A 23,644-nucleotide genomic window follows, 5' to 3' on the forward strand; every position below is an offset into this window, starting at 1 on the left:
GACTGTCCCTGGGAACCGGGAACGTCTGGTAACCCTACCTTAGGACGGCCAACAGCAATCAACGTCTTGGAGAGGCCGTAATCCTGGCACGACCCTCCAGCAGGAGGCTGAAATGGATGCCTATACACTTGATGCCTGAGCCAAAATTCCACCCAGATCTGTAATCAATAAAGTGGTGGCCATTTTTAATCCAGATCGTTGTTTGCCTAGGTCATTAGTCATATCTTACATGTAGACACTGACCCACAGGGCAGGCGGTGATACTGCTACTGGGCTCGCAACTTCAAGACAAAAGGAAATGGAGAAAGGGATAGGTGGGGAGGTGGGAGGCATGAAAATTAGTGACTGTACAGTGGTACCTCGGGTTACATACGCTTCAGGTTACATACACTTCAGGTTACAGACTCCGCTAACCCAGAAGTAGTGCTTCAGGTTAAGAACTTTGCTTCAGGATGAGAACAGAAATTGTGCTCTGGTGGCACAGCAGCAGCAGGAGGCCCCATTAACTAAAGTGGTGCTTCAAGTTAAGAACAGTTTCAGGTTAAGTACAGACCTCCGGAACGAATTAAGTACTTAACCTGAGGTACCACTGTAGTTTGCCTTGCTTGTTTCAGGTTGGTGAGTCCAGTTGGTTATCTCTACCAGAATTAATCAGAGATATCTGTTTGTGATATCTGCATATTTTGAACTGCTTAATAGCATCTCCTTTCACCGTTCTTGTGGTTTCCCAGCTGCAGAGGTCTTATTTTGTTTTGTTTTGTTTTTATTTTGCAATGAATGCTCCACATGCCCCTGTTTCGGGATACATCTCAAAGCTGAGAGTCCAAAACATGCACCAATGGAGAATTTACTTATTGCTGATCTCTCCCACCCTCCAAATCTCTGGAATAATTGCAAATGGATTTGAGGGATTAACTGGTCTTTCAGCTCCTTCCCTTAGGTTCCTTTTAGAAGAGTGTCAAATGCTAAGCTATTATGGAGAGACAATTATTATAGATCTCTACCACTTCAGTTTTGCCCTCCAGAATACTTGAAGAAATCAATTAGTAGGAAAATTATTAATTAATTGAGCACTTAGTGTTCTGACTTTTTTATATCAATTAGTGCTTTTGCCCTCCATGTTCAAAGCGTTACTTCATTAATTGTTTTAAACATCACTTTATCAGCAGTGAACCCAAATCAGCTGACAGTTGTGTTTTGTTCACACACACGCACACACACAAATATATACACACAGAAATCTGATCAATACAATTCGCTTGAATCCTTCAGCATCATTGATCATGTCATGTTCTGCTGAATAATTGGCTGGTAAAATTGGGTTTTTAGAAGCTAATGATTCAGTAGTTCATGGGTCAATTCAGTAAGAAATTGAACTTGGTTGGAACAGAGGATTTTCTTAATTTTTCCTCTGTCGTTTCAAATGGTAGCCTTGAGGATGTCACATTTCTGAATGCCATATTTTTCCATTGCACAACATTGCTATAGTATCTAGTATTTAAAGCATCATACTGCACGGCTGAAATGTACTGATTCTAGAATGCAGATGGTCTAGTCAGGCAATTTTATATTGTATTGCATAAAAACGTATTGTCATTACGAAGCTTCTGACAGTGGTTGGCTGACCTGCCCTATTGTGAGAAAAAATGCAAGTCAGGCAGAAAAGTCTCACCTGCCATTGGTCACTCACTTTAAATCCTCGAGTGGGTCAAACAAGTAAGCAGAAAGGGCCGAGGAGAGGAGAAGCAAGAACCTGAGGAGGCAGCAAGTGGAATGAAATAGGGTAGAGTTGGAAAGGAGGGTTGGAAGAGAAAATACACCAGAGGCAGTGGCGTAGCAAGGTCAGATGGTACCCGGTACGGAATGGCAGTATATGGGGAAGGCTAGCAAGAAGAGCCTGAAAGTCACTCTTCTCTGTCTCTGCTCCCCGCTTCCATCCCAATAAAGGGACAATAACCCCAGTTTCCTTTGCAGGTACACTGAAACATGAATGTGCAGCACACTGAATGCTTTAAATGGGCTATATAAAAGTGCTCAATGTTGTTGTTGCTATCAAAAATTTATCAGGAATTGAACTTTGGTATCAAACAGAAGGTGATGTGGACTGCCAGAAAATATCTCTCTATACCACACATTTCTGAAACAGCTCTAGCCCAGTTAGTTTTACCCTTTCAGTTGAGAAATTAGATATAATCTGCCTGATGATTTGGCATGTATAAAAGGAGAAAGTAATAAAGGGGAGAAAGTTATTGCAAGGCCCAGCTGAAGATGAGGACTGTTAAATCCTTGCCCTTTTGTTAACCTCTGTTCTTCATATTAAACCAGAAGAACATTAATTTGGCAGAGAGCACCATGACTAAAATTAAGAATTGGGTGTAGTGTAAAATGGCGGTTGGAGTCTTGGAATTTTGCCAATAACAAAACCTGTTTTCTTCTTTCATTGTTTCCAAAGGCAAGACATTATGGGTGACAGACATCTCTCTAGATATCTGGGGATAATTGCTGGTGACAGGAAGTCTTCTCCCTTTTGGAGGGTTCTAAGGTCTAATTCAGGGACACGGGTGGCGCTGTGGGCTAAACCACAGAGCCTAGGACTTGCCGATCAGAAGGTCAGCGGTTCGAATCCCCACGATGGGGTGAGCTCCCGTTGCTCGGTCCCTGCTCCTGCCAACCTAGCAGTTCGAAAGCACATCAAAGTGCAAGTAGATAAATAGGTACCGCTCTGGCGGGAAGGTAAACGGTGTTTCCGTGTGCTGCTCTGGCTCGCCAGAAGCGGCTTAGTCATGCTGGCCACATGACCCAGAAGCTGTATGCCGGCTCCCTCGGCCAATAAAGTGAGATGAGCGCCGCAACCCCAGAGTCAGTCACGACTGGACCTAATGGTCAGGGGTCCCTTTACCTTTACCTTTTAAGGTCTAATTCACACTTCCTGAAATACACCACTTCAGACTGCGCCATGTCTTTCAGTGGGGAATCCCATGACTGTTTCTCCATATAAATCTCCCTGTACATAAAAAAATAGATGTTAGAGAGAAAAATTCTGTCCTGTTGAGGAGAAGACTAGGCTAGACCTAGTTCCCCTTCTTCTTTTGACATGCAAATTGTCTGTAGTGAGTTTTTACATGAAAGAACATGGGCACCATCTAGAAGTGCAGGCCTGGGGCTCATTGGATCCTGACTGTTTTCACACACTAATCCCGTACCTCGTAAAATTCTATCAGTTATCTTTTATTTGCACAAACAGAATGAATTTCAGGAACCAAAATGCTTTTTCTGTGCAGCCTGAGCAGGAGAAGTGAACGACGTTATAGTTAATTGTTGTAGCTTGTCTTCACTTCTCCCACCCCATTGCCCTGCTCACAGTTGTGAAGAATATCCCTATGTTATGAATGGTCTACGTCACCGTTAAGAAAAAGAGGTCTGAATCGGCCGATATAAATGTGGACTGTCCCTGGATCAAGTGACTTTTCTTCAAGTTCTTCAAGTTCTTAATCTAGCTTAAGGTTGTCATCTGAACTAGCCAGATGTTTAACTGAGAATCAATCACGGTCAGTCCATCATTTGAAAAATAATACTTTAGAGCTGTCTTACCCCAAAATGGCAACTAGACATTTCATTTTGGCTACTGCAACCTTGGTTTAAGGAGCCATTTGGCACCTAGCTTATACATCTGAGTTTCTAACACTGCTTGTGGGTGTGTGCTTGCATATTGCATGAAAAAGCCAGTTGTGTGTTTGACTAGCAAAATCCCAGTGATGGCAACTAACATTTCCCCAGCTATTGTGATCAGATGAATCTCTGCTAGCCATGTGTGTGGACAACCTGTTCAGAAAATAGTCATTTGTGTGCTGGAGGAGACTTGAGAGTCCCATGGACTGCAAGAAGATCAAACCTATCCATTCTGAAGGAAATCAGCCCTGAGTGCTCATTGGAAGGACAGATCCTGAAGCTGAGGCTCCAATACTTTGGCCACCTCATGAGAAGAGAAGACTCCCTGGAAAAGACCCTGATGTTGGGAAAGATGGAGGGCACAAGGAGAAGGGGATGACAGAGGATGAGATGGTTGGACAGTGTTCTTGAAGCTACTAACATGAGTTTGACCAAACTGCGGGAGGCAGTGGAAGACAGGAGTGCCTGGTGTGCTCTGGTCCATGGGGTCACGAAGAGTCGGACACGACTAAATGACTAAACAACAACCTATCCAGAAACAATTGGAATGGCTTTCATTGGGGGGCAAGGAGTTTCATTTGACTAGGCTCTTTTAGGAACAATTTTATTCCTCTCCTGCCCCTGCCAACCCCCTCCCCCCCTACAACCTCACATCTGTCTAAGTAGCTTCTGGGAAGTTTGCTGGATGTGTCACAGACTATTCCCATGTTACAAATATAGACATATTCTTGGCACTTTGCTCCGTGTATCTCAGGAAAGGTTGGAAAAGTAATATGAGAAGCAATTCTGAGTGCTAACGGAATGATCTGGCAGTTTAAAGTTGTCAGTATCTGAGTTGCCGAAAGCAAAGATAATAATTTCAAGTTGTGACATTCAGTAGGAAATTGCTGAGGGCCAATTTGGATGTAGGAAATATTTAACAGGCCTGTGGGTATAATAAACATGTACTACCGTGGGAGAGAAGCATTTATTTATTTTTAGAAATGTGGCAGAGCGGCTAGTCTGAGCAGCGTTGAGACTGAGATAAGTCCCTTTGCTTTCAGATGGACTTGCCTCTTTGTAAGTATGTTTAGGACAACAGCAATGGTGATATGATTTCCCTTCTACAGATAGTTCTGTCAGTAGAGCATGAGATTCTTAATCTCACGGTTGTGGGTTTGAGCCCCACATGGGGCAAAAAGATTCAAGCACTGCAATTCTATGATTCTGCTGCTGTATTTATGGCACCCTGCAACAATGAAGGAATTAACCATAAATTTAAAAACTAATCTTGTAACAGGCCAGAAACAGGTGCCACAGTAGTAAATGCTGGTTTCTAACCAGATTTGGAAAAGAGTATTGAAATAATATTGCCCTTTTTGTCCCTCTAAAAGCAGGCATGATGGGAGGCCATTTTGTACATCGGGTGATAAAGTGACCTAAAGTCAGTTGTCTGCACCTGAGTTTTTGGTCAGACTCATGGAAGAAATTTACCGTATTTTTTGCTCTATAAGACTCACTTTTTCCCTCCTAAAAAGTAAGGGGAAATGTGTGTGCGTCTTATGGAGCGAATGCAGGCTGCGCAGCTATCGCAGAAGCCAGAACAGCAAGAGGGATTGCTGCTTTCACTGCGCAGTGATCCCTCTTGCTGTTCTGGCTTCTGAGATTCAGAATATTTTTTTTCTTGTTTTCCTCCTCCAAAAACTAGGTGCGTCTTGTGGTCTGGTGCGTCTTATAGAGCGAAAAATACGGTATACATAAGTTATTGTGGGCCTGTTATTTAGGACTTCAAATGTGTATATTTTGTGGGTTCGGAAGAAGAAAACACTGACTTTCAGCATGGCCATTTGTTGAGAGAATTCTAAGCCATGTGCATTATTTTATTGCTTTCTGCCTAATAAAGGCCGGAGACAGAATCATTTATTTTTTATTTATTTTTGAAAAAAGAACTCAGTCTGTTTGGAGTGCTCCAAGTCTACAACCAGAAATGCAAGCTCTACTGCTAACACAAATGTTGAGTTGAAGCCTGCGGTCTTGTTCCACCTCTATTTTGTCCCCTGCCTAACAAAATGAACCAATTGCCAAAGAGTTAGTGGGTTAAGGCAAGATCGCAGGATTTTGGCCAGGATTCAGGTTGCCACCATGTCTGCCAGTTCAGGTTAGAAGGCAAACTTGGAGTGCACCTGAAGACAATGCTCTGAGCTTATCTTCAATCTGTCTTCATCTCTGACGGGAACAATAGTTGTTTTCTTGCTTTAAATCCTCTTGTGCCAGTTTCCAAAGGTATGTCTGGAGCTTTTAACCCAGCTTTTTAATAATTGCAGGCTTTATTACAGAGCAAACCTGTCTTGGGCCTGTTCTGGGCATTTGGCCAAGACTTGATTGCCATAGCTATTGGGGTGGGTGGGGGAGAATGTATTGCTCAGTATTCAGACATCTCCCTTAAGTATTCTCAGATTTTTTTTAAAAAAAGAAAGCCTTGTGGATCATATGAAGGTGACTTAAGACACATTCTTTTCAGTGGCCCTTGCAAAGTGGAGTTTCCCACTGCTTTGTGACCTTGTTCCTCACATCTTCTGCAGAAAGTTTCTTGAACAAACACAGCTTTCTGTGGAAAGCTCCTTGAACAAACATTGACAAGGGGACAGGAATCAAAGCTCACCGAGACCTTGCAATGAATGTGCTTCAAGGCTCACTCGTCTGTATGAGCTGCAGAGTATGATGGACTGAAATGGTCACAACAGCTCCCGGTCACTTCTTGATGGGCTACCAGAATGTCACCTAAAGTGAAATTTGAAGTGGGATTTGTGGTCGCTTCTCAAGGCAGACACCCCCTCAGGGCTTTTGACTGAAACCAAAAGCAACTTTGTAAGACTGTTTCTCAGGGTGGTAGTGGTTCGAAGAAGGTGCACACAACCCTCTGGTAAAATGTGTCAAGCCTTAGCCTACGTCTGAGAGAAGGACGTAACCGAGGGTTCATTTTGAAGGCCAGCAGGAGAGAAACAGAAAAGCAATAGGACACAGTTGCAGACAGGCAGAAGGTCAGAAATTGCTTCAGGTTGGCTGAGGACAAAGGAGGACCTCAGCACCAGGGGGAGCAAGAAAGAAACAACCATTCATACATTTAAACCATAGTTTATAACTTGAGGTTGAATCCTGACAAGACAGAAGTACTGTTTCTGGGGGACAGAGAGTGGGCAAGTGAGGGAGGCGCGGGTCAATTCTGTATCCAGGGCAGCTGTCTACCAGCTCCATCTGGTACGCAGGCTGAGACCCCACCTGCCCACAGACTGTCTTGTCAGAGTGGTGCATGCTCTGGTTATTCTCCCGCTTGGACTACTGCAATGCGCTCTGTGTGGGGGTACCTTTGAAGGTGACCCGGAAACTACAACTAATCCAGAATGCGGCAACTAGACTGGTGACTGGGAGCAGCCGCCGAGACCACATAACACCGGTCTTGAAAGACCTACATTGGCTCCCAGTACGTTTCCGAGCACAATTCAAAGAGTTGGTGTTTACCTTTAAAGCCCTAAATGGCCTCGGCCCAGTATACCTGAAGGACCATCTCCACCCCCATCATTCTGCCCGGACGCTGAGGTCCAGCGCCGAGGGCCTTCTGGCAGTTCCCTCGCTGCGAAAAGCCAAGTTGCAGGGAACCAGGCAGAGGGCCTTCTCGGTAGTGGCACCCGCCCTGTGGAACGCCCTCCTGAAGGCAGCCCTGTTCAGGGAGGTTTTTAATGTGTGACATTTTAATGTATTTTAAAACTTTGTTGGAAGCTGCCCAGAGTGGCTGGGGAAACCCAGCCAGAAGGGCGGGGTACAAATAAATTATTATTATTATTATTATTATTATTATTATTATTACTACTACTACTACTTGAGAATGTGGCCAAGGAGCATGGTTTACCATGGAAAATAGTCCTAGCAATAAACTGACATCGGCATGAAGGAGCTGAAGACTGTGGCAAAGAGCACATGTTGAATGCTCTGTATGACATTTGAAATAAAAGTGGAACCATGACAAGTAAAGCAATAAAGAGCTCATAGTCGCTTCTCTGCATTTGCAAAAACAAAACCCTGTTTGTGGGGAGACACCCTTGGAAAACCATGACTTTTATATCAATTTAATATTTTCTAGCCTCCTTCCAATAGTTACTGTGCTATTTTTATGCTGGCTAGGATACTTCCAAATGCTGGAATAGATCCCTTCATACTTGGATGACCAAAGGAATGGGAAAAAAATCAGGGTTTGGCCTATGAAAAACTTGAGTAAATGTCACTGAAGAAGGTCGGTTGTATCTGTTTGCCACGGGTAGATGGTGAAAAAAGCTCTCTTTCTCTGTCTTTGTATATTAACCACGTAGGCATTATTTACTTAGGAAATTTATAAACTGCCTGATCAATACAAAATATCTCTAAGCAGCTGACAATTATTTATAAAACAACTTAAATCCACCAGGCAATTGAAAACAAGACTATCATTAAAAGCTAAGATAAAAGCGAAGAAAACATTCAAAACAAATATAACTAAATCATAAGGTGTAAATTTTTTGGCAGGTGTCTAGTACAGCATAACAAAGGTACCTGCCTAATGTCAAGATGCAAGGAGTTCCACAGGGCAGGTGCTGCCCCACAAAAAGAATGGCTTCAAAACGCAATGGACATTACGTGCATGTTGCGCAGATCAATGTGTGCATATCTATGTTAGGTTTACAGTGGTACCTCGGGTTAAGTACTTAATTCGTTCCGGAGGTCCGTACTTAACCTGAAACTGTTCTTAACCTGAAGCACCACTTTAGCTAATGGGGCCTCCTGCTGCTGCCGCGCCGCCGGAGCACGATTTCTGTTCTCATCCTGAAGCAAAGTTCTTAACCTGAAGCACTATTTCTGGGTTAGCGGAGTCTGTAACCTGAAGCGTATGTAACCCGAGGTACCACTGTATTGTAAGCAAAATTGAGAATGTGCACAAATTATTCAGATTCACAGGAAAATATGGGAAATGTGCTTAGATTGACAACATAATCCTACATTGCTTAGACAATATCCATAGTCAATGTGGAAAACTGGGCATTGCAGCCATCTCTATATCCATTCCACATACAATTGAATATTTTAATCTGAATGTGCAAAGTGACTCAGAAAAACAAACTGAGAGGGAATAATGGTGAGTATTCCAGCACTAAGATAATTTTCCTCGCTTGTTGTGTATTTGGCAAGGATGTATTAAGAGGATTTCGCCAGCTTTGCTACCTTTTCTGCGACTGGTCTGGAATACTTAGGCAATTTTTTTGCCTGAAAATGGGAGAAGGGTCCGCTTTTCCAGGAAAGTTTAGGAAAGCCACCTGTTTCACCCTAAACTCCACTTTTTCCACGGTGTTTTCAATTATCTTCATCAGGGAGAAAGAGGATATATGTGTGGCTTAATCTTTCCTGTGCATCTGTTCAAATTGCTCTGAACTGAAACTAAAAAAGGATGAGATCAAAAAAAGCTGAAATTGAATGAGATACTGGATCTATCCCAGTGACTTTTTTGTTTTTTGTTGAGCGGGCAACCTCTAAGATAATCATATTAAAAAGGCATCACTGCACCATTCTAAGTACTGCATCCTTTAATCTCGCTTTCATTTATGTGTCCAAATCAAGCAATGGACAGCCACGCCGAAGAGAAGCCGCATTGATCTTTTCTCTCTCTTTCTCATTCCATTAGTTCAGCTTTGGGGCAGGTATGTGTTTTGTGATATTCTCAGAACAAGATAATCATCTCCAAGCATCGCTGCACATCTTTAATAATGCCTGGAACACCAAATAGTATAAAAGCATTAAGTCATTAAAAAAGAGAATAACCTGTATTTACTAGATTTCAAATAGGCGTTTAGATTACTTTGTCACATTAAACTACCGCTGTGCTACTTATCTTTCTTCGCAGGTGCTTGGGAAAAGCGTCCATTAATGTTTTGCAGGCTAAAAAAAAAAACAGCATGCACAATAAACAAGTGTTTCTTAGGAAAGAAGGGGGTGGATGGAAAAAAAGACTTGTCGTATTACGGTATTGCACAAATCTTTTGGAAAGCTGTGTTACCTACTCTCTTGCAGACTGGTGCAGCTGACTCACTGGCGGGTCGTATTCCCATAGCTGTCAACCGTCCCTTATTTGGCGGGAAAGTCCCTTATCCCAGTGCTGTGTCCTGCTGCTGTCCCTTATTGATGATGTCCCTTAAATTTCCCGGGTTTCCAAGGAAGCAGCTCCTCTCCCTCATTGTCTGCCGGCCAGGGAGGAGGGAGGCTCCAACTGTGTTGCTTGGATGCGCTGCTCATCCAATAAGGAGTCTAAGAATGACTGGGGGGTGGAGCTTGCATGCCTTGTGCCGATCAAATCGGCCGTGTTGCCTGGGGACTCGCCTTTGCTCAGCGCTTCCCAGCGGAGAGGTGACGGTGGTTTTCCTTGCTGCATCCCCTTTGCCGGGTCGCTGCGCTGTGGGAACCACCCCTTGAGGCTTCGTTTGGCTGCTGGCTGGGCTTTCTGCCTTTGGCTCGGAGGGGCTCAGAAGTCGAACATACCTGTGTTCGGAAAATCCCTTATTTTGGCTGCTGATCCCTTATTTTCGAGGCTGCTGGTCCTTTATTTTCAAATCTGTAAGTTGACAACTATGTGTATTCCACGTATATAAAAGTAAGAGGCAATTTGTAGTGCAAGCATGAAAGCTGTAGGAATGAGTGGCTAAGCTGCTCTAATGTCACAGAGGGACATGGCAGACAGGGGAGGAAGGATGGAAGAAGCTTGAGAAAGCTTACGACAATGACTTGGCCAAGTAGGTTGTTGTTGTTCTTCCCCCTATGGAACTGTAGGCCAGTCTGGGTGGATGGCAGCAGCAACACCAAGGACCCCACAGAATGTTTTCGTGATAAAAATCCCCCATCCACTGGAATTTTTCACCTAATTCCCTAATTCCCCCAATTTTTCACCTAATTCCCTGCTCGCAGCCTATGTTGCTATTGCTCTTACCTTCACAGCCCCATTCCTCTGCATTTCTCAGAAATCTCAGGATGCCAGGAGATTCGCAGGGCGGTCATATACTGCCCTCCTGACATTTGCCCCGCAGCACTTTAAGTATAAAAACACTGGCCTGCTTTCCAGGGCTGACAACCCAAGCATTCTCCGCCACTCACAGAAACTGTAATAGGGATATCATGATGATATTTATTTATGGGCAGTGTAACTCTTTTTGAGGGACACGGGTGGTGCTGTGGTCTAAACCACTGTGCCTAGGGATTGCCAATCAGAAGGTCAGCAGTTTGAATCCCCGCGACGGGGTGAGCTCCCGTTGCTCGGTCCCAGCTCCTGCCAACCTAGCAGTTAAAAAAAACTGTCTGCAGACCCGGAAAAACTGTCTGCAGACCAACGCTGGCTCCCTTGGCCAGTAAAGCGAGATGAGCGCCGCAACCTCAGTCGTTTGTGACTGGACTTAACTGTCAGGGGTCCTTTACCTTTAACTCTTTTTGAGTTAGAGCATCAATTGGGGAGACACAGTGCAATCACAGCTGCACTGACAACTTGGATTTCTCATTTTTTTCAGAAGGAAGTTTCCAAACGAATTAAGAAGGCCCTTCTCTGGACAATGAGTGGGCCACTCTACACTTCTCTAAGCATAGCATTAGATCTGTAAATGTGACTCATAGCCCTGACTTTGTCCATTGGCTAAAAGCACTGAAAGGTGCATGTTGCTGTGTCTTAAGCAGTTGGTCGGAATCGTGCCCGCACATTTTGCATCTGATTCTAAAAGGGCTGTTTGCTTGTTTTTAAACGGAAGCTGGGTATGTAAGCCACATAATGGTGCAAAGCTAGAATCCGAGTAAAATCTCTCTCACTGGTGTTTCCTGTGACAATCGTGATGTGCAGTGTGCTGCCAAGATGGGATGCTCCTCCACATGCAGCTGCTGGGTGACCTTGGGCTAGTCACACTTCTCTGAAGTCTCTCAGCCTTACTCACCTCACAGAGTGTTTGTTGTGGGGGAGGAAGGGAAAGAAGGTTGTTAGCCGCTTTGAGACTCCTTAGGGTAGTGATAAAGTGGGATATCAAATCCAAACTCTTCTTCTTGGTCGCAAATGGTCAATAGCCAGGTGCAAAATATGCCTGACGCGTATTGAATTTCAAATGCAGACACTGACCAATGACGACTTCTCTTGATGTATAACCTGCTTCCAACTTGGCTTGGCCTCTGCCTGGCTTTCATTGCCCTTTGCTGTTGGGTACTGTGGGGATCAACCAGGAGTGAAGTTCAGCCACTGATTTCCTATTCCTTCTGCCACTTGGGTCCCTTGACAGAATCCAACCCTTGAAGCTGGCCCTGTGCCACTCTCTTCCTTGCTGCCTCTCAAACTGTGGGAAGGTGGGGCTGTGTGGAGAGAGTCTCCTCCTTTAAATTCCTGGGAGTTTACCTTAGTGAGGACCTCACTTGGAACATCAACATAACTCAGGTGGTCAGAAAGGCCCAACAGAGACTCCATTTCCTCAGGGTCTTGCGAAAGAATAATGTTAAACAACAACTGATGAACTCCTTTTACCGGTCCACAATAGAAAGTGTCCTTTCATATTGTATCACAGTGTGGTATGCTGGCCTGACAGCCATGGACAGAAAGTCTCTACAGAGGGTGGTGAATACAGCACATGATATCATGGGCTGTCCCTTGAGTCCGCTAGATGACATTGCAAGGGATTGTTGCCTTAGGAGAGCCAGAAAAATTCTCAGGGATGACTCACACCCTGGCCATCACCTCTTTAACCTTCTACCCTCGGGCAGGAGATATAGAAGTATAATCAGCCTTACCAACAGGCTAAAAAATAGCTTCTATCCGTGGGCTGTTAGGCTGTTGAACGGAAAATAACCTAATGAAATTGACTTGCGAGGTTGTGTGTTGTTCGATAAGAGACTGGGTGTTTGTGGGGCGGGGGGAGAGGCTCATTTAATTTCATTGTACACAGGTTGTACAATGACAATAAAGGTATTATTATTATTATTATTATTATTATTATTATTATTATTAAGCTTGCCAGCACTAGGACCTGGATGCCAGAGTCAATGTGGACCACAGAGCCAGTTCATCTTCACAAAGAGCACCATCTTGAGTCATCCAGTGGCACCATTTTCCATACACTGGAATGGCCAGCTCCTCTCAAGTTTCTCTCTTGCCACAAAGTCTTTTGTGTCTTCTGCCTCCTCCCCTGCCCCCAGATTCCTGCCAGATGCAGTAGTTTGTCACTTTCCAAGGTGAATAGCATTGTTAAATTCTGCCCATGTTTCTAATGTCTCCGCTCCTCCCACTCTTAATATCTGCAAATTTAATTAATCTGCCATTTCCTCCCTCTTCCAGAACATTAATGAAGCAAGCTAAATAGAATCAGAAGCAATACAATTTCTCTGTAATGCATTAATGGCTTTCCCCACCCACCCCAAAGTTGTTGTGTATCATCACCCTTCATTTCAATCAACAGGAGTGTTTATGTCCAATTTAAGCAGATTTCTGTAAAGTAGGCTAGTCGGTGTTCTCCTAAAACCTGGCTGTATCACAGCAATTGCTTAATGCATTTAGAATTTGTGTAAGAAAATGTAACAAACCAGTCCCAGTGGTTTGTGTAGTTTGAGACTCACTAAATTTCAAGATATGTGTGTACAAATTGGTTATCACTGTATTATAGTGATGTATCTATGAATATTCTGCACAGTATGCATAGAATACTTTTATTTCCTTTTTGATTGAAATGACCAAGATGGTCACAACAACAAGTAAGCTTTGACTCACTTTTTATGTCCACGTCAATTCTCAGTGAGCGCTGACAATGCCATGTGCAGTTGTATTGTCCAACAACCTACCATTGCTAAAGCAGTAAGGGAAACAGGAAAAATATACTTCTACCACTGGACTTGAAAGCTAGCTGATTTGCAAACTTAAATTAAGCTTTCAAGATGTCTTCTCAGATAGGCCAATATGTTATAATGTCTTGTGACCTGGATTTCTGCCAGGGAGACCTATGTTCAAATCTGTGCTTAGCTTACAGGGTGACCTTGAGCTCCTTGTTCTCTAACTTACTTCACTGGGACGTTGTGAGGGTAAATTGTGGAGAAAGTATTTATGACAACCTGAGTTTGGAAGAAAAGAGGGATAGAAATTCATTTCACAGGGCCTGCAGGGCTGAGCAAGATTTATATGATGCAGATCCAGTTACCGTGCAATGTCTACAAGGGTTCGTGAAGTTTTGCCAGTTGCTTACTTTTTAACCCTTTAAGAAATAGTGTTGCTAAAATAAGGCACGCAATCTTGCACCGTGGGGATTGGCCAAATCCGGTGCCGTTCCCAGTTATATACATAATACATACTACTGATTTGCAGCAGTAGATCGAAGCTGCTGGGCGAACGTTTCCCTAGTCAAAGGTTTCCATGTAAAGGAAAGCAACACGACACAAGTCTGGAATTCACTTAACAGAGTCTGACCTTTTTCTTTTCCCACCCCTCAAAGCGACATGTTGCCTGCGGCCCAATAAACATGAATAACGACCTTAGCATAAATCAATAGGGGTGTGTTTTCACTACTGTCAAGAGGGGAAATAGTTTATTTCCATGTCTGAACAATAAAGTTGCAATAGTGCCATCTAGTGTGTTGTTTTTAAAAATATATCTGAGCTACTGGAGACCTTTGAGTTTTGTCTTTTGCAACAAACGTCTCTGCATTCTTGGGTTGGAGGGCAGAATGGGGACCAACAATGCTTTCACGTTTCCTTCCGACTGCTTTAGTACTTGAGAACTGAGGAAAGAAGCAGCAGAAAGCGTAACACGGTCGAAATCTTAATGTGCCAGAAGGGAGGCAAGAAAACTGGTCTTCTTTCCTGTACAATACTCCTCGACCTGTGGTTAGTCAAGGTTAGGTTGACTACAATGGCTCACCAGTGTATGTGCCAAGAGAACTGTTGTTGTACTAGCCAATAACTTTCTGGGTGGCTTTGCGATGGCATGGGCTGTGAGAAGGAAGGAACACAAGCAAATCGGCCTCATCAGCTCCTCCTTCTGTTGATGGCACTGATGCCGCCAAGTGTATAATCTTCATTTTTCTGTGGCTGCCTGCACTAAGCTGCCTTTTTAACCATCTGGACTTGGATTGGCCCAACGTACTTCTAACTGGAGGTCAAGGAAGGAACAGGCATGTTAGGTGTGGGGTGCCTGTGACTTCCCCCACCTCGTGGGACAAATAGGGAGGGGTGACAGGACAAGTTCCCCACCTCTGGGGGTGGCCAAATAAACCATAGTTAAGGCAGGGACTTGGTTCATATGTGAGGCTCCAAACTATAGTATAACCAAACTGCGATGAAGTTCTGTGATTCCTGAGAGCTGCTGGCGTGGTGGTTCTTTTGTTAAAGTTTGGAGTGTTTTGAATACAGTGGTACCTTGGGTTAAGTACTTAATTCGTTCCGGAGGTCCGTTCTTAACCTGAAACTGTTCTTAACCTGAGGTACCACTTTAGCTAATGGGGCCTCCAGCTGCCGCCGTGCTGCCGCCGCATGATTTCTGTTCTCATCCTGAAGCAAAGTTCTTAACCTGAGGTACTATTTCTGGGTTAGCGGAGTCTGAAACCTGAAGTGTCTGCAACCTGAAGCGTCTGTAACCCGAGGTACCACTGTACTTAACATCCTCTTGTATTTATTTTTTGGAGGAGGCAGAAAGTTGTTCTCTTAAAGCATGCTGGTCTCCCCTTTTTCTGCAAGAGAAACACTCTGTGAGGCAAAGTCCTTGTTCAATCACTGCTCTCTCTCTCTCTTAACAGTAGCACGGGATATAAAACGCTGCCCTCTGAACCCCAGGCATCCAAGCTATTATAAATGAAGCAAGATTTATTCTAGAGACCTGGAGCGGACACGCCACTTCTTCTGTCCTCTCTGACTGACCGGAATCTGCTTGGGGCAAAAACAGGCAGGAAACAGCAAGCATTCGCTGATTGACAAAGAGACAGACCATCCTAGGACCATGGCCTCAGCTCTCTCTGGTGCATCCAGCACCCTTGATTCTTCTGCAGTCTCCAGCTGGAATCCGGAAGGCGTTTCTTTCCCAAAACCGTTTGCTTGGGGCGCATCCACAGCTGCATACCAGGTTGAAGGTATCTGATTTTTCTTTAAATAAAATTATTTGCAGTATTTTGTGGCAAATGGATGAAATTGGGTTTCTGAAAATGGATTGACTGTCATAATGATTTATCCTTCGTAAATAAGGAGAAGAAGGTCCTTTGAGTTGGGAGTTTCATTATCATAGCCATGAAGTCTCATGATGTTTGGGAAGAGATTTCCTCCATTACATTTCTCTCTTCCGGCAGTAGCAGAACTCAATAACATCCTTCAAAGAAACACTTGATGGGAGAGAAATAATGGGAATGGATTCCTCTAGATCCCAAATGCGGACGAAGTTAGTACAAAATTTGAGCAGTTTGTAATCTTTTTTTAGTTGAAAAATCACATCACAGATTATACTTTTAGGGCTGAGTTTATAAAGATGCTTTCATTTATTCAGACATTGATACTCTGTCTTTCTATAATAATAATAATAAATTTGGGTAGAAGATTCTAGATAAAAGTATAAATTGCCACAAAAAAAGCATGTGCTCACAGGATGGTATACCTTGGCTTTCTTCTGAAGGAGAAGAGAAATGAACAAAAGGGTATGTTCATGAGGGCTTTCTTGCCCCATGTGCTGCATTTATTTAATTCATTTTTTATCTGGAACATTTGTAGATTGCTAAATATTTAACAATAGCAGCGTGCAAAGGTAAAACAAGATAGTATAAAGCTTATAAGATAAAGTTATGATAAAAGGCTACCAACCAATACCGTCTCTGCAGAAGATAAGCCTTCAGAAACTTTACGAAGTCTTTAATAGGTGACAGAAAGTGATGACCTGCCTGATCTGCACGGGGAGAGTGTTCTACAGGGCAGATGCCAAGACCTGAGCCATGGAACAAACCTCTGCCACATTGTGTAGGAGAATATGTAGCTGGAAGGAAATTTAAAAACAACAGCACCTGAGGTTGAAGTTGGCTTCTAGATCCATCATGCAGGGATGCCGACAGGATCTTCTGGGCCTGGTATGCTGTGGGTAGATCCACATCATACATAAAACATGCATCCAGTGCACATTTAAAGCACATGACTTCTGCCAAAGAAACCTGGGAGCAGTAGCTTTCTGTTCACAAACTTAAAATTCTCCGTACAGTCGTACCTTGGATCCCAAACACCTTGATACTTGGACATTTTGGCTCCCAAATGCCGCAAACCCAGAAGTGAGTGTCTGGGTTTGTGAATGTTCTTTGGAGCCTGAACGTTCGGTGGGGCTTCCGATTGGCTGCAGGAGGTTCCTGCAGCCAATCAGAAGCCGTGCTTTGGTTTCCGAGCATTTTGGAAGTCAAGCGGACTTCCGGAACGGATTCCATTCAACTTCCAAGGTACGACTGTACTCTTTTGGCACCAGGTTAAAACAACTCTTCTCCCAGGCATCTGACAGAGTATGATGAGCTGTTTGATGCTGTTTTTGATTGTTCTTCTGCTGGGTTCATTCAAGCATTATTGGAACGCTTTTACTGATATGTTTTACATGTTGTACCTTTTTGGCTTTTAACCTTTTGTAAGTCACTTAGACTTTTGTAAGTGAGAGCTGGACCATAAAGAAGGCTGATTGCAGAAGAATTGATGCTTTTGAATTATGGTGCTGGAGGAGACTCTTGAGAGTCCCATGGACTGCAAAAAGATCAAACCTATCCATTCTGAAGGAAATCAGCCCTGAGTGCTCACTCACAGGTCCTGAAGCTGAGGCTCCAATACTTTGGCCACCTCATGAGAAGAGAAGACTCCCTGGAAAAGACCCTGATGTTGGGAAAGATGGAGGGCACAAGGAGAAGGGGACAACAGAGGATGAGATGGTTGGATAGTGTTCTCGAAGCTACCAGCATGAGTTTGACCAAACTGCGGGAGGCAGTGGAAGACAGGAGTGCCTGGCGTGCTCTGGTCCATGGGGTCACAAAGAGTCGGACATGACTAAACAACAACAACAAGTCACTTAGAAACTTCTTTGTAGCAAATGACTCAGAAGTCGAATAAATAATATAATATCATCACCGTTGATAACAATATACTTATTCCCAAATAAGACCCTACAGAAGGGATGAATGCTCCTTTATTTCAGTTCATGCCTCAGGTGAGGTTGTTGTGTAAACCCTTACAGAGCAAATGGGAATTGTTTGCCGGAAGATCCTTCCCTGAAGATAAGAATATATTCTGGGTTTGGAAGAGACAAAGTCTTGTTTGTTTCTTCAGATTATGGGTAAACACATCCCATAACTGAGGGGTTCAGAACTGCAATGAAAGAAGGCCTGTGTCTAGTCACGTTTTTGCCCTGTAGCTCTGAAAGTCCCACATTGGACAACATTTTTGCTAGTTTAGCAGAGTTTGTTAACTTTTAAAAGGGTTGAAGTATCATTCTGATTGTGCCAGGTGAGCTCAAAGGGCAGCTCAAAGTGCCTTGCGACCCAGGAATAACAAGGTGAATTTTCAACAGAGCACTCAAAAGTGTTTCTTCTTACCAAAGGCCATCCCTCTGATAAATTTCAATTTTCTGTGATAAAACTCTTTTTAACCAGATACGTACTAGATTTTTTTGGGTTGTTTTACACTAGGTTTTCTCCTGTGAAGGAAGAAGCAGAATAAATAATGAATAAATAGCAGTAGTTGTGATGCATTCTTACAGGCAGGTTTGTGCATGAGGAAAACCAGTTAACTTGCAAACAACTGGACTCAATGCATGGCTTGGATAAACTGGAACTTCTATGTTAGTGGTAAATATGTAGGTGCTCATCTATTCCCCTGTATGATTGACAATTTCTGACATTACAATACAGAAATGTGGGGATTAATGTCTATTTGTTTGCTTGTAAGCGGCTTTTGGTTGCTCTAGGTGAGATAAAGCGACTGACAAAGTTCTGGAATTCTTTCGAGTGATAACGTCTCAACCAGCTGCTTCTCCCAGAATCTCCCAGCTTTGCTCCTCTTCCATCTCTGAGCCATGACCTTCCGCAAACCACTGTTGTAAATCTATACTGTATTCCTCTTCTCTGCAAGATTCAAGAGGAGGGGGAGGCAGTCTCCACCATTCCTCCTCAGTCCAGTCCCTGGCAGCGCCTCACCAGAGGCACGGAGGGCTTCACTAGGAGGAGGTGGTGCCAGAGGCAAGTCAGGAGACTATATTGCAGCAGTTGGGGTGTCCACTGTCACTGAGGCAGCCCTTTCTTCTGACAACCAACTTGACTCCTCCCCAGCATCTAGACCATCACCTTCCAAACTACTGTGCACAAATCACAATATGGGAAAAACCATGGGGAAATGTGGGGAAAGCCAACCAGTGCCTCCACATAGCTCCATCCTTATTTCAGACATCGTGATATATCAGTATGTCGTGATGCATAGCTGGTGATCTATCACAAAGTTGAAAACCAATTTCACCCTTATTTCTGATTTTGTGATATATCAGTATACAGTTGTACCCTGGAAGTCAAATGGAATCCATTCTGGAAGTCCATTCGACTTCCAAAACGTTCAGAAACCAAAGCACAGCTTTTGATTGGCTGCAAGAAGCTCCTGCAGCCAATCGGAAGCCATGGAAGCTCTGTTCGGCTTCCAAAAATCGTTCGGAAACAGGCACATTCACTTCCAGGTTTCGATCATTCGGGAGCCAATTTGTTCAGGAGCCAAGGCGTTCGAGATCCAAGATATGACTGTATCACAATGTTTAGCTGGTGATATATTGCAATGTTGAAAACCAGATATCACCCACACCTACTGACCAGCCTTACAAAGACATCTTCTTCATGGCACTCGTGACATTTCACGCATGACATTATATGCATTGAGATTTGTGGCATGTTGCGAATCTGGGCATAGTATTTTAAAAATAGGAACAGCATAGACCATTGGTCCAGCTAGCAAAGTACGTACTGTCTATACCAGGGGTAGGCAACCTAAGGCCCGGGGGCCGGATGCAGCCCATTTGCCTTCTCAATCCGGCCCGTGGACAGTCCAGCAATCAGTATGTTTTTATGTGAGTGGAATGTGTCCTTTGATTTAAAATGCATCTCTGGGTTATTTGTGGGGCATAGGAATTCGTTCTTTTTTTTTTTCCTTCCCAAAAATATAGTCTGACCCCCCACAAGGTCTGAGGGACAGTGGACCGGCCCACTGCTGAAAAAGTTTGCTGACCCCTGGTCTATACACTTCCTCCAGATGTGCAAAGTAATACCAGGGGTTGAATATGCAACTTTTTGTGTGCTACCCCAGTGAGCCATAGCCGTTCCAACATTACAATATAGAGCTTGACAGGTATGTGTGTGATTCATCGCACATTCGGAATCTGGGCTTAGTGTTTTTAAAGTAATTCATGCTTGCCTATTATAATGGGCGGCGGGGGGAGGGGGGAGGAGATGTAGTTCCACAGAACAGAGAAAGTTTGAAGAGTTAAATCTTTCTATGGAAAGAAATTGAATCTTTAATTGATGTCAAAGTTGATGTGTTAGAAAACTTTCAGCGCTCTGAGGAACTGACGAAAATACGATTGCCTTGAGTCACCGAACCACGGGAAAACGTGAACCTTGAGAGACACTCAAAGCACTTTGATCTAATAATTGACCTACTTTGAAGGTTGTCCCACATTAAAGTTCAATTTGCCGAATAACCCTGCGTAGATATATTGGTGCACTCGAGCTATGATAAAATTCTGTAAAGAACGTGAGACGTGACCGAAAGTCTATGAGGAGCCTAGTTGCGGAAGGGATATTACATATTCTAGGAATGCTTTAAGTGTCTGCAATATGCTTAACCTTGCATTAAACTTAGATTTAATAAGACAGATGTGTATTAAAGTACTGAATATACTTCAGGGAGCAATTTGGCACCGGCAAGGGATGGACTGGATGACCTCCTAATAGGTCTTTTCCATCTTTAATTTCTATTATACTAATTGATTATTAAAACTCTTTTTATTGAGGGCTGGTGTATAACTATTACATCGATATTAATCTTGCAGACTAGCTGATATTTAATTTATAGGCTTCCAAGCCATAACGTCCCTTTAATTTTAGGGACAGGAAAGTCTGAAAAATGTTCCTTGTTATAAGGATGAGGATTTTTCACCCATTTTCATTTCTGCGATCAAAGCACTCTAGCAGAGTTTAAATACGCCTGCGCTCAAGTTTAAAAACAACAACATGCCAACTTGAACAGCCAAACTGAAGGCTGCAACTTGTTTTCTTCCACCTGCTTACCCTGAAGCATTTTTGTTGGGGTTATTGACATTACCTGCAAAGTTGTTTCAGGACTGCTGCTTACCATTATTTAGTAATAAAATGTTGTCACTTTTGTCATCTCACCGGCAGTCAAAATCAAACTTGTAAGCCCCTTGAGGCAGAGACCTGTCTTGTTAGCTATTCTCTGCCCCCGGGAGGTTGTGTTCTATTTCCCTGCCCCCCACTGTCTATAATTATGTTCTTTTAAAAAGTAAATATATACCTGTCTCCCTGTCCCTCTGATCCGGATCCTGAATCTTCCCAGGAGCAGGAGGACAGTATAGATTTGGAACGTTGGTTTGCAGAGGGGCATAGTTCAGAAGGCAGAAGCTGGGAAATACTGGATGGGGAACAGCTAGGAGGAGAGGCACTGGGAGAGAAAGAGTTAACAGACTCAATTTCTCTGGAAAGCGTTCATCTGCTCAGTCCAAGGTCAAGAAGAGCAGATAAGGCGGCAGCACAGAAAGCACGGTGGTTATGAGCTCAGGTTACAAGACACAGTAGTGACATGGGTGACTAGGGAGGATCTGGGTGGGATCCTTAATTGGGAACACCGCCATTGCTAGGAAATGGATTCTTTGTTCTCTCGCTGTGATCATTAAGAAGACTCCTTTTCCTTTGTTCTGCTTATCTGCTGACAAGGGGGGAAGGAAGCCAATTCCCTGAAGCCTGACAATACCATCCACATATTATAGGTAAAGGTAAAGGGACCCCTGACCATTAGGTCCAGTCGTGACCGACTCTGGGATTGCGGCGCTCATCTCGCTTTATTGGCCAAGGGAGCCGGCGTACAGCTTCCGGGTCATGTGGCCAGAATGACTAAGCCGCTTCTGGTGAACCAGAGCAGCGCACGGAAACACCGTTTACCTTCCCGCCTATTTATCTACTTGCACTTTGACGTGCTTTCGAACTGCTAGGTTGGCAGGAGCAGGGACTGAGAAACGGAAGCTCACCCCATTGCGGGGATTCGAACTGCCAACCTTCTGATCGGCAAGCCCTAGGCTCTGTGGTTTAACCCACAGCGCTACCATTAGCCATACAATAAGAGTACACCCATGAGGCACAATAGAGGAAGGAAAAGAGAGGTTGGGACATCTGGCTATCCATCTGCTTTTGTACTTCCTGCATCTGGGGTGTTTACTGTGAGCATTTTGTGCACACAGTTCTGCATAGGATGACCACACACTTCTGTTTGGCTTCTGTGACTTGCCAAAGGCTGCCCATTCAAGTACAGTCAAGTGTGCATAAAAAGGAGATATTTGTGAAAGTAGAATATAGAAATGCATTATGTCAGGGTGAAACGGTAGTCAAAACTACATATAAAAAGGAGAAATTTGCTGATGTGTTTTCATGACGTTTGTTTATTTGTTTTTTAAAGACCTTCTGATTAATGCAGAATGTGGAGAACAGAACTTATGGATGGAAAAATGAGAAACGGAGAGAACCAAAACTGACTTATTTCCACCCCCGGTGCAATTTTACTTTGTACTGTAAATGTAAAGCCGGCAGGGTTCATTTGCATTACAAATGCCTCCCTTCTGCTTTCTCTTCTGCGTTTATAACAATCAAATATCCACACAACTAGTGAGAAGGAGGCTCGGAGGTAATTTAAACCTCACTGAAGGCAGTTCTCTAAGGGCATATCTATGCAACAGACTTAATCAGTTTAATTTCCTCTCCCTGGGGACGCTGGGAGCTGTAGTTTGTGAGAGGGACGAGGGATTTCTGAGGGGGAATTTGTATTCTGCTTCTGGCATTGCTCGGGAGGAATTGATAGTTAAACTGGTATTTCAAAAATGATACCTCTTGTGATGGTTGAAACAGGAGCAGCTTCTGGGGGTGGGGATGACATCAATCCTGGGCACAGCTCCACTGCTGCCACAGAGAAGGAGGGGGTCAGACTGAGGAACACTTGCAACGCATCAAGGTAGCAGGCAAGTTAAGCAGACGGGCATGTTTGGCAGGAGGGCAAGGCAGTCAGGGCAAACAACTTTACCCCTCACCTCAGTGGCCCAACAAATCCTAAGTTTTCAAGTAAGCTAATGCAAACCAAGAATAATAGATGTGCAGGTGGAAAGCTATTAAGAGGGGCTATCTAGTACTTTAAAAGGTAAAGGGACCCCTGACCATTAGGTCCAGTCGTGGACGACTCTGGGGTTGCCGCGCTCATCTTGCTCTATAGGCCGAGGGAGCCGGTGTACAGCTTCCAGGTCATGTGGCCAGTATGACTAAGCCACTTCTGGCGAACCAGAGCAGCGCACGGAAACGCCGTTTACCTTCCCACCGGAGCAGTACCTATTTATCTACTTGCACTTTGACGTGATTTCGAACTGCTAGGTTGGCAGGAGCAGGGACTGAGCAACGGGAGCTCACCCCGTCGCGGGGATTCAAACCGCCGACCTTCTGATCGGCAAGTCCTAGGCTCTGTGGTTTAGGCCACAGCACCACCCGTGTCCCATTCAACAAGTAACGTAAGTCCAATCACAGAACAGCAACAACGGCAAGGTAGCACACTGGAGAGTATGAAAAAGTTTTTCAAAGCTCTTTTTCAAAGATTGAACTGGATGAGATGTTCTTCAGTGGGTCTTGAGTTGGAAACACAAAGCCATATGCATGGATCAATCACGGGAAGG

At 43.9% G+C, this 23,644-nt stretch overlaps 1 protein-coding gene across 7 annotated transcripts in view; it reads left to right on the plus strand.

The window, feature by feature from the left end:
- LOC310770159 (cytosolic beta-glucosidase-like) overlaps positions 1-23,644 on the plus strand; it is a 100,239-nt gene that overhangs the window by 30,164 nt on the left and 46,431 nt on the right. For 5 of the 7 annotated variants that reach the window (XR_014551983.1, XR_014551984.1, XR_014551985.1 and 2 more), the window contains exon 2: positions 15,462-15,791. Coding sequence is in view for 4 of the 7 variants with exons in the window: in XM_083630576.1 (XP_083486702.1) it covers positions 15,662-15,791 (130 nt within the window). In the remaining 3 variants the exon portion in view is untranslated. Of the gene's footprint in view, positions 1-12,715; positions 12,916-15,461; positions 15,792-23,644 lie in introns of those variants that run through there. The other 2 variants (XM_083630578.1, XM_083630577.1) reach the window with 2 other exon arrangements.

Source organism: Podarcis filfolensis (genome assembly GCF_964270895.1).
Source record: "Podarcis filfolensis genome assembly, chromosome: 9".
In the NCBI taxonomy this organism is placed as follows: Eukaryota; Metazoa; Chordata; class Lepidosauria; order Squamata; family Lacertidae; genus Podarcis; species Podarcis filfolensis.